The sequence below is a fragment of the Patagioenas fasciata genome, chromosome 3, assembly GCF_037038585.1.
Source record: "Patagioenas fasciata isolate bPatFas1 chromosome 3, bPatFas1.hap1, whole genome shotgun sequence".
NCBI lineage: Eukaryota > Metazoa > Chordata > Aves > Columbiformes > Columbidae > Patagioenas > Patagioenas fasciata.
In genome coordinates, this window is record NC_092522.1 from 104,599,317 (window position 1) to 104,610,975 (window position 11,659).

Genomic DNA, 11,659 nt, shown 5'->3' on the forward strand with positions numbered 1-11,659 from the left:
ACTTCCTCCTCACCAGTAAGAAAAACAATGATGTAAGAAGAGGTTGGGTTGACAGGAAGGAGTAAGAGCAGCTTTCCCCTTGGCTTGCTCAGCTCTGCCTGCCTCTGTGCATGACTCTAAATCTTGGCTCTGGTTGGTTTGGCACTGTCTTACGTTGATCATCTCCTGATGAATAACCACGTGTTTTTGTGGGTAACTGTTGACGATTGCTACCCTCTGGGTTTTGCTGCCGGCAAAGAACACAAAATTGGTGCTCCTGTGGGGCTCTTGATTATTAAGGTGAACTGTGAAACCCAAACAATCAAAGCTCTCAGGTCTCCTTAATCATGTTGACTGCTGAGGCAACTCAACTCCCCTACGAATGCACAAACTAATTTTACAGCTTTTATGTTATTTCAGGAATTAGCCCAACTCCTGGAGTTGGATATAGGCAACTCACTTTGATCTGGAGGTTGTTTTTCTCTGATATAGTTTATTTTTCTTGTATATCACCAGTTTTATATGCAAATGTAAACAATCAAAATTCTCAACACATTTTGGCATGGAGTCCTCTGTGGACCAAACTGCCTATTACACCGTTGACTACAGATGAGCTGGGTAGTCCTTTCTAAGCCCATTTTGCAATGTTCCACTTAAATGAACTGAACCGGTCCCTTTTAGTCCTGCAGGATAAATCTAAGATAAAGATGGATCAATAACTAAACCTCCCCAAAATTTGGAGGCATCTCTTTGCAGAGTAAAGCTAAGCTCTTTATTTGCTTATTTGTTTGCTGTTGATCTAGACTGTTCTTTATCTTTATCAAAAGCCCTTGGAGATACTAAGTACTTTTACAGTTCTGTGTTCAGAACCAACATCCATAAAAGACCTGAAAGAGCCTTTTTCCAGTTACTATGTCTTTGCAGAGTTTCTTTCCAACATCTATTTACTACATAGACATGAATCAAAAGAGAAGCAGTGAATCAGTAAACTGTGGGTTTTAAAAGGTCAGTTTCACCAGACAGTCCAAGAACAGGAGTTTGCAAATCCTTATTTATAGAAGAAATCCACTGGACTTCATAAAGTGTGGCACAAAGGTTTTACGTGAAAAACAACTTGAGAACAACATTCTTAAATGCTAAGCTGGGCTGTGGCTGCAGGATATTCACAGGCTGTGCTGGCTCTCTCCTCTCTAAGGCAGCAATACCAGTGAAGGCTTCTAGGGGAGATAAACCTGCATAGAAAGGGGACCCAAAAATTGTCTCCCCTTTCCAGACCTGCTTTGTACCTTACACTGACACAGGTCAAACAGGGCTTGTGTGGGGAAGGCTACACGTCAATGATGATAAAGTTACTTGTAGGTTTTTGTGGAAGAGCCTAATCTGCACAGCGAGAATCAGTTAGCTCAACCTCCAGTTGTGTTCCGATGCTGGCAGGTGAAACACTTGTGTCTGAGCAGTTTAGACCACACCAAAATGATATTAGTGCAACTGGAGTGTATTGTTCTCTAGTAAAAGCTCACTGTATGCAGCCATTATTTCTGCTGTTTTCTTCACAAAATACATTCACGAGGAATTAGCATCATGTATCGAGCTCTTCCTACGGAATCCAGTCAAACAACAGCTTGTTATAATATTCTGGAGATAATGTTTTTTCCAAGCAGAACTTCAAACTCCTTGCTGCTTTGGACGCTGGCTGTGATGAATGCGGTATTGCCTGCAGCGTACTGTAGTTTTTGACAGGGAGTAAACCCAAATATAATATTGAAGTCTGGAAGAAAATACTATCCTTCAGAAATAAACTACATTTTCAGCTGTATTCTGCAGTAAAAAATATTAGGATACTGTGAAACAGCTGTAGCCTCATACATTTCAAATTTACTGATATCAAGAGCTAACAGTTATGATGAGTGTCACCTCCTTACAAGATTCCCTGCCTGAGCTCTCAGCCAGGGGCCTGAGTATGGCCCAGGGAAGCACTGTCCTTTCAGATGCTCACAGTCTACTATCAGCCTCTCTTACAGAGATAATTCCATAACGCAATCATGGCTTTAAAATAATTGTAGCCCAATAGAGACAGGAAAGTAAAAGTATACTTTTTCAAGAAAAAAGCATTAATTGTCAGAGCGGTATTTTTATTTGTATGCACTCAATAGTACAAAGATTATTTTATAGTTATACAAACATAGCAACTTAAAAACATCCATACCAGATCTGACCAGTACTCCATTTCAAAGGATGCAAAGGCAGATGCAAGAAACTTCACAGGAGGCAATGACAGGACAATCTGCTCCCGGGAGAAAGTTTCTGCTTAACAGCCACCAATACAATGTTTGGCTGATTTCACAAAACACAAGGGCTTACATCCCTTAGAAAAGTAATATATATGTATTATAGAACAATCTGTATTTCTTAGTTATAGATTTATGTACAGTAATATTTACAATATATTGCAAGGATTACAGTCTCTATCTCATACCCTTATTGCAAATGGTTGCTTGCAGGCCATAAAAAACAGACTTTGTACCTCTCACCTGTTATACTACAGCCATGGACATTGCCCCTTGTCAGAGCATTGAAGCACCTGCAAACCCTTGGGTATAAAGAACACTGAGCACTGCCTGCTTGCACTCTGTTTAATTATTTTAGTTTACATAGTTCTAGTCAAACAAAACAGTTCAATTTATGACTTGCCTTTGTCCTCAGCCCCAGTTTTAGGTTACCCAAAAGACTGGAAACCCAGTTTGGTTGCTAAAACTTCTGTTCATGCTGCAATGGCCTGTTCTACTGTGGTGTATCACTAAAGCTGAAAAATCCTACCCCTTCCAAACCTTGTGGTTTATAATTAAAATTTTGGACAAAGAGATAAGTAGCGACTAACATTAGCAGGTTCTTCTCATTTTGAGGGATACGATTGAAAGACCCAGTAAAAGGAAGGAAAAACCTTTACATGTAACAGTAACAGGAGCTGAATGAAGCCAAGAGCTCCTACTCTTTGGTAAAAATACTGAATTACCCATTCCCAAGATGTATAGAGAAAAAAGGATTGCCATTGCTCTGGCACACTGGGAAAGGCAGGTTATTAGCTTACCCGGAAGGTATTATTAAATAAAGGGAATCCATAGTTTATCAGGGAGAGATCTTAGATAGCTCCACATCATCTCTGAAGTAAATGATACCTGAGAGAGCCTGGGGTTCCTATCACAGTTTGAACAAAACCAGGGTAATTTTGCCTGCCACATATCAGCGTGGAAAGTCACTACAACCCCACTGAACTGCTCCAAAGACAAAAAGGGGGAATAAAAAAAAATACTCAGGATGGCACCAGTTCTGATTTCACAAACCTCTGTCATAAAACTTTCACTGATTTTGAGAAAGGCTGATGTTCAGTACTTTCAAGAAAATTAAACATATTACTTCCTAGCGCCGAAAACTCACGACCAATCATCTTTCATCTTACCTTTTGAGAGCTGCTCAACTAAAACAACAAAAACAAACAGAAGCTTGAAAACGAAACAAAAAAGTTCCTTGGAAACAAAACAAAATAATTCTCCTGTGGCAGGGCACTAATTTGTAATGCAAAAGAATTTTCCTACACTCTGAGCTGTCTACAGTCATCCATCCTTATTTTCAAAGAAAAGCAGTCCTTAGCTCTGACAAATGCATATAAATATTTATGCAGTACAGCACCTTGCAAAGTGAGCATGAAAAGAACAGATATGTCAGGTTGCATTCCTGACTAATAAACCTAGACTGTGTCCCTTAAAAACCTGCACGTTAAGTGCATAAATCTTGTCATATTAGCAGCATCTTGGGTTGTAGTTTTCTGAGAATCACCCATTATTAATAATAATGTAACAAATACACATGGAAATTTCATTATTTAATGAAAATATGCCCATGTACTACCTTCCCTCTAAGTTTGCAGAAGTTCACTCATGCAAACTATTCAGTTTTCTCCCAAGTGGAAAGCATGTTCAACAATTATTTTATCTGGAATTGTTATCTACCTATTTCAACAACTTCAGACATGTAGGCCTTAGTACATAACATTAGAAAATGATGACAAATGCCCTGCATTCCCAAACTGTTGCTGTAATTGAGAACTAACCATCCAGGGACTGTTAAGCACATTTAAAACATATGGAAATGCAAACATGATGACATTGTTGTGAATTTAACTGATTTCAACTAAACTGCTTGCTGAGCGCTTCCAGGGCAACTCTTCCAGTGCACAGCGTTGGCATATGTTAAAATAGGTGACCTCTTCTCCTACCAACGTTTTATTGAATCCTCAACGCTAACCCTCACCCTTTCCACTCCTCCAGATGCGTTTACTGAGTAGCAAACACTTGAGAAACGCAGCTCGAGTGCTCACTTGAGCTCGGCATCCACCCGGCTGCGGTGGCAGCTGTTCTGGGCCAGGAGAGGCAGCGGCGGCAGCTGCGGCAGTGCAGGCAGGAGGAACGCGGAGAACGAGGCTGGTGTTCCTGGAGTCCTCCTGCGGCAGGTCTGGCGGCCAGGTAAGCTGCACACCAGGACACCACATCCGCGGTAACAAAACAAACTTCTAACCTCTGCAGGAACCTCAGTCAAGTCGCTGTTGCACCAGCGAGGCAGCTATCACAGATAGGCAGTAGTGTCACTGAAAGGGGAACTAGCTTTGGCTTTGATTGGTGGTTTGTCGTTTTTTTTTTTTTTCATTTTTTTGTGGTTTCCAATGTCCACAAAGAAACACTTTGGTGCAAGACATTTTCTAGTGAGCAATGACAGATTGGGATAAGTGTTTGAGGCACAGCCAGCAAATTCCGTCAGTTATTGCAGAGGCTTCATTCACCACACTGATGATACAAAGTACTTTTTATCAGCTTTTAAAACACATATAGCTTGGCCAGCCCAAATGAAGCGTTTTATTGATGATACTGAGTAAGGTGCTGTCTAGACTGGGTATCTCACCCCATCAGGACATTTACCTGGCACGGCTGCGCCCTAATGTGCCTTCTTGCCTTGCAGCGCAGGGATGCCATCCTGCACATCCCAAGCATGGCCCTACTCCAGAACCGCGCTAGGAAACTGTGGCCTCACATAGCCTGGCATGCAGCTTCCTCATGAGATTCTGTAAGCCCACTGCTCACTCACAGTGCATAAAATTAAAGGTGTTAAACCACAGTCTGCCAAACCTTGCGGCGTTTGCAATGTCAGAGTCAGAGATGTATGGCAAACAAACTGGAGGAGCCTGTGAGGTACATGTGAATTGTACTGTTCTGCAGCAAGGCAGTATCAATGTAAAACCCTCCCTCATTTTTGACTACTTTTTTCTTGGAACCATGCTCCTGAAAATATTTTGGGCAGGGTTTTAAAGGCTATTCTTCCCCACTGGCTGAGCAAACTGTGTGACAGAACAAACTATATGGATACAAGGTATTGCAATTTGGCCTGAATACCCTCAGAGAAAGAGGCTTGGCAGGCATTTAGCTTACCACGTGTTTGCCAAGTATCCCAGATAAAGCTGCCACAGTTAGTCCTCACCAGCCAAGCAAATACCATCTAATGATGTCAGGATGAGCCCTGGTCAAACAGCCCTGAATGTCCGGGTGGAGCCTCCCTGACTGCAAGGAAATGCCTGACCCAGAGGTCATTGCCACTTCATTCCCACTTTCTCCCCCCACCCCTGTTGACAAATTCATTGCTGGAAAGAGATGAGTGCACAACACAGACCTTCTGTCACAGCCTGGATTGGCATCCTGGGGCGGTGAGTTGATGCTGAATAATATCGTGGATGGCAGCTGCTGCCACGCTTTGCTTTTCCAGGAGCTTTCATTTCCTGCTGCCTCGCTGGGGCACAGTTCACAATCTCCACTTGTTGCCATGCTCTTGGACATCCCTGCACTTGTGACAAGAGTGAGGCTGCCAGGGGACAGGGACGAGGGTAGGAGGCAACAATAAAATATTAAACTTGGACGAAGTAGTCGTGAGCCAGATGATGGAAGAGTTTCTTCCTGTGTCTGGTTTTGTTGAATTTCTAAGTCGAGGATTCTGAAGAAATAGGAAAAAAAAAAGTGTTATTATTTATCACATCAGACAAGCCAAGGTGATACTCTAAAACTTTTATTCAGCTGCCTATGGCTATCACCAACATAGTAAATTCCCCTCCCAGGAGATTTCCACTTGAATAATGAACATCCATTTAAGAATGGTGCTGAAACTCAAGGCTGAATAATCTTGATTCAGCCCAGGAAGGAGGACACAGCATAAACCCCCTTCTCAGAGTCAAGCAGGACTGACAGCAAGAGGAGCTGAACCGCAGAGGTGAATCTTGGCAATGTCCCACCAAGAAGCAGCAATGCTTATCTTGCTGAGGACCTCGGTTTTCTGAAGCTCACAACCTGCATCCTGCAATCACCACTCTGATTAAATGTGCTATGAGATTTGATCCTTCAGTCAGCTGCTTTATTTTCATGGTGCCCCATCAGGTCCCAGAGAGCTCATGAAAAATTAAATGGAGAACATCAAATATGAATGGGATGATCACTAGCCCATAAAAGCCCTGCAGTTCTTGAAAGGTTTTACTTGTAATGAACGCTCGATTTTGGAAAACACCTTTCTGCCTCTTTTCCTGAAGAAGGTGCAACAATTTTCTAGCCTCTGTGTAAAATGAGGAGCCTTCAAGGATGTGCCTGGGAGTGCCAGGGAGAGCACATCGCTCTCCCATGCAGCAGGTTTCCCCTAGCACACAGGAGTCCTCTGCCCATTAATAACCAGTAAGCAAACTAAATAGAGACAAATACGTGGATACAGTGAAAACACACAGATGTCTGACTTGATGATGCATTGTCAGAGAAAGTGTAGAACTGAAAGATGAACATTTGATCAGAACTACAGGACTCATCTTGCAATCATGTGGTGATAACAACTCTCAGCTTAAATACTGTCTGGTAAATGTAATATTTAACTTATGGTAACTCTTGATGACTCTTGTCCTTTATTCCGGGTGCTGTGTACAGGTATTTTTAGCTGACCTTTCTGAACTTTCTGGATCTGTGGCCAAATGGTAAGTACATTCCCAGTTTTCAGAGATTACCCTGTAAGCAATCATAGCCCTGCTGCTGAGGTCTATCAGCTAAGAGTCAGCCCTAGTATGCTTAAAATTAGGTTTATAATATGGACCCTACAGATTTAGTGATTCCTAGGCTGCCAAAAATTTTGGTGCCAAAGGAAACAGCTGCCTGTGTAAAGCACTCCCTTGTTCTAGGTATTAAAATTATTGCAGAATGACCATAGACTTGAATAAATCTGCTGTTTACTTCATGGAAGTCTTTTCATCACACTGTTAGGCTATGTGATATGAACATTCATTTTGACTTAGATGTTAAATAAAATAAATTGAGTAAGCCATGTGAAGTTACATTGATTCAGCACTTGGAATAGAGCTTCCCCCCTCTTGCCTTGCCTTTACCCTGGTGAAGCAGCTCCTCTGCAGACTGCATGTTCCCTGGGGTGGTCACCAGCATCTCCTGTCTCAGTTGCAGTTCTGGACACACTTAGCACTGTGTAAATGGATGGGGAAAGGGCCAACAGGTCCCTCCTGAGCAAGCTCTGCAGTGATGACCACGGTTCTGACCCTGGACCCTACGCCCAGCAAGGGCGTTCAAGAGCAGACGGGCTTCTATTTTGCTTTCCTTAATGGAAACATGGTTGTTTTTGCTATGTGGCTCCTGCTTGCGGTGAAATCTGCCTCCCTTGCTCTGTGTTTACCAAAGCCAGCAGCTGCAATGAGCTCCACGAACTGCCACCTGCATCATTTTGTTTCGTGCATCTCCCTGGCCTTTTATCACAGCAGGATGAGCAAGGAGAAATTATTAGCTCAGGAGAGCCCTTTTTTCTCTCTAAGGTAATTTAGTAAAGGATCTGTCACATAACAACATTTCTTTAAGTTGTCAGCCAGATACCTGACAACCATTCTTATCTACAAGGGCTTAAAATGTTTGCGTGAAAATGGCTCTCTCCCCCTTTCCTCTCCCTCAACTTGCAGGAAGAAAACAGGCTTTTCATAAAAATTCAAATTTTAAAAGTGATCCAAATTTCACATAATTAAAACAAATTTCAAGTAAGTAAATGCATTTTTTGCATTATATAGATTAAAGACATTGGGAGTGACAGCCCCACATCCATCTAGGAAAGAGGCTCAAGCACTAAATTTCTCCACATTCATAAGGCCTGAACGCTCTATCAACAGCTGTGTCTACACTAAATGATGTTCTTCGCATGCACCAATTACAATCTGTCAGAAAATATACATGTAATCCTTCATATGAAGACCTACTCATGCAATTTTTAAATACCACACTGTAAGCTGCGGTACTTATCCTATGGGCTTCATGTATTGGAAGGAGAAAAAGCTGTTATCTACTAGATCATCAATGCTAAAGGCCCCACAATATACACCTTTATCAGATTTGATGCAAAATTAAGACCACTTTTATTAAAATAATGATATCACCTTTTACCTGGCCTAAATTCGTTCTGCTTCTGTCTGTGAAGTAACTGATTTCCAAGCCTAGGTGCCACATGTTTATATGTATTATCTTTAGTTCAAAACAGTGACGTACCCCTCTAACCAAGGCAAACCGCACAACTGATTTGCAGCTACTGGTGCTAAACCGCACAGCAAAACCCACTGCACAGGAGCCAAATCCACTACAGTCAAACAGGACAGAAAACTTAAAACCTGTGAAATGCTAAGGGGTCATCCGGAGCAAACTTTCGTGGTCCAAACAGAAAGCTAGGGGGGAATTAACACTGCTAGCAAGGAGCACTGACTCGGCTTTGCTTCCCTGATCCTTGGGGGTGCCTATGTATAAGGGCAAGGCAGAAAGAGTGAAGGAGAGCAAGGAGGGGATAAACGGTAGCAGTACAGTATAAATACAGTGTACTCCTAATTAGTAATAGTTTCAGCAGTATAGTGGAAATACTGCATACTCCTTATTAGTGATAGTATCAGTTCAGTCTGTTGTCTAAGCAACTGTAATTAAGAGTTGAATACTTGTCTAAGTTTTTTTCTAGCATTTAATACAGCAGAAATTAGAGAAAACAAGCTACTTACAAAGCAGGAATCTGAAAGGACAGACGTCCCTCATAGACACTGATGCTTTAATTTCATGTGGGGGGTCTGATCTAGATTTGGTAAACTTTATGCATTTGTTTGTACTTTGATTTTTGTAACAACATGGATTTCTGCTTTGCAAAAAGGCCACACTGGAACAGATAGTATACAAAATACATTTTCCTTATGCTCTTCATGAAAAGACTAAAATAAACTAAGAAAAGCCAACCGCTTGCTAAAGAGGAAAGAGAAATACATAAATTGACAGGGCGAGGCTTTGCACACACCTTGAGATCGCCAGGCTGCAATGCACACTGAGAGAAGCCATCATACCAGTTCCTGGATCACCTTGTTGGTTTCCTGGGCTTTCTTGCATGTGTACAGCCACTTGATTATCCGAGCGTTGCGCTCGATCACAGAGGTGCTGCTCGGGACCTGCTCCGTGAGTTCATCCTCCAGCAGTCCCTCGTCCCCGCTGTGCCTCGTGAAGTCGCTCTCGGATGTGGCCACGCTGATGCTGCGGATCTTGAAGGAGACGTTGTCAGATACCACAGAGAAGTTCTCTCTCCCGAGATCCTCGATGACCTCCTGCTCGAGGCCACAGTACTTGAAAAATGTATCAAACTCGGAGAAGGACTTGGAATAGCGAGAGCTGATGTCCGACTGGGAGCGATGGAGACCTCTCCTTTTCACCTCCTTCTCCTCCTCAGGAGGTATCCTCAGTTTTGAGGGTCTCTCATGCTCTTTTGTACATACCCCTTGGGCTTCGGTGCGCACAGCGATGGTTTGCTCCGCTCCGTGGTTGCTCGGCTCACGGTCACTGTCTTTTGCTGAGAGAGGCTCTTTGCTCTCACTGGCTGTGGTGTCCTCCATGACTCTGGGCATCTCAGGGGAAGCCAAATGCTTCTCCTTTACAGACCCTTGGAAGATCCTCCTCACCAAGTTCCCCCGTGAGCTGTCCTGACTTTGACCTCTCCCAAACTCACATTTCTGGCGGTAAATCACCAGGGAATCCGGCCGCATCTGCCTCCTGGGCGTGCTGCGCCTGGCTATGGGGGGGCCGTGCTGCAGGGGGGCGCGGCAGGAGTACACGGCCTTGGCCAGCTCCAGGGGCTTCGCCCCCTTCCCTCTGCCCAAGTCCCTGCTGATTTTTTTGCTCTCCACCGAGCAGGTCTCGCAGCTGCTCTCTGAGGCTGAGCTAAGCACGATGACAGGTTCCTGCTTGGTGCTGATTACCTGCTGGCTTTTTACGTACTTGGCCTTATCGGCTGCCAGCCTCTCCACGGCACTTTTCCTGCCCGGGCTGCCGGCCTCCATCTGCCTGCGGAGGTACTCGGGCCCCTTGTTGAGGAGTCGCAGGGTGAGGGAGGAGTGGAGGTCGGAGATGGCGTGCATTCTCACGGCCCGGGAGAATTCAGTTGGCATAGCAGTTGCAGGGACGCGGCTCCCGCTTCCAGTCCTGGGAGGGAGGGAAGGAAAAAAAAAAAGGAGGAAAAAGAAAAAAAAAAAGGAAAAAGGAAAAAGGAAAAAAAAAAAGAGAAAAAAACAAACAAGGGGGTGGGGGGCAGAGAAAATCCCGCGCCCCTCCGCGCCCGACCTGCCCGCGCGCACCCGCAGCTGCCGTCCCGTCGGGGCTCCGCGTGTGCGCGCTGCCGGCCGCCCCGCGCGCCCGCCCGCGGCTGCGCCCGCCCCGCCACCCGGGCAGCCAATCCCGCCGCCGCGCTCGCCACTCCCGGCGCAGGGAGCGGCCCCGGTGGGTGAGCGGTCGGGTTCGTGCCGGAGCCGCCTCCGCGGGGTGCGCGGGAGCTGCGGCGAACTGCGAGCGTCTGCTGCCGGGCCACCTGCTGGGGACGGGCCGCTGAGTTAGGGCCTGATCCGACAGGTGACAGCGCGTCTTTCCCTGGGGGGGTCAACCCCTTCCACCTCCCGCCTGGCAGCCTTTCCAAGGTGCGATGCTCCGCGTGCTGAAGAACCTGGATGTACCGAGTGCGGTGCTAAAAGGCATTTCTGCCGCTGTAATCTTTGGGGAAGGCTTCAAATGTACAGCTTGGCTTGTCCAGTTCTGGAGCTGATAGTACAGGAAAGACATGGACCTGTTGGAGAGGGTCCAGAGGGGACCACAAAAATGATCAGGGGGCTGGAACAGCTCTGCTGTGAGGGTGGGCTGAGAGTTGGGGTTGTTCAGCGTGGAGAGGAGAAGGCTCCAGGGAGAACTCGATGCAGCCTTTCAGTACTTAAAGGATGAGGACAGAGTCCTGTTGCGATAGCACAAGGGGTAATGGTTTTAAACTGAAAGAGGGGAGATTCAGGTTAGACACGATAAAATTTTTTACAGTGAGGTTGGTGAAACACTGGCACAGGTTGCCCAGAGAGATGGTAGATGCCCCATCCCTGGAGACATTGCAGGCCAGGCTGGATGGGGCTCTGAGCAACCTGATCTGCTTGAAGATGTCCTTGCTCATTGTGGGGGACTGGACTAGATGACCTTTGAAAGTCCTTTCCAGCCCAAACTGATCTATGATTCTATGGCTTGTGGTGGCTGATGCCACCCCATAGGCAGCAGCTGCTGTGCCCCTAGCT

At 45.1% G+C, this 11,659-nt stretch overlaps 1 protein-coding gene across 1 annotated transcript; it reads right to left on the bottom strand.

The window, feature by feature from the left end:
- Positions 1-2,090: 2,090 nt before the first annotated feature.
- Positions 2,091-10,727, bottom strand: FAM110C (family with sequence similarity 110 member C). The gene is made up of 2 exons (XM_065835695.2): positions 9,367-10,727; positions 2,091-6,012 (listed from the first exon to the last, which is right to left on the bottom strand). Exon 1 carries the CDS (start codon positions 10,502-10,504, stop codon positions 9,407-9,409), a length of 1,098 nt encoding a protein of 365 aa, XP_065691767.2. The 5' UTR covers positions 10,505-10,727; the 3' UTR covers positions 2,091-6,012; positions 9,367-9,406.
- Positions 10,728-11,659: the final 932 nt, after the last annotated feature.

Excerpts from the sequence above, each read along its gene's own strand:
- FAM110C (XM_065835695.2), bottom strand. The coding sequence starts at position 10,504 with ATGCCAACTGAATTCTCCCGGGCCGTGAGAATGCACGCCATCTCCGAC.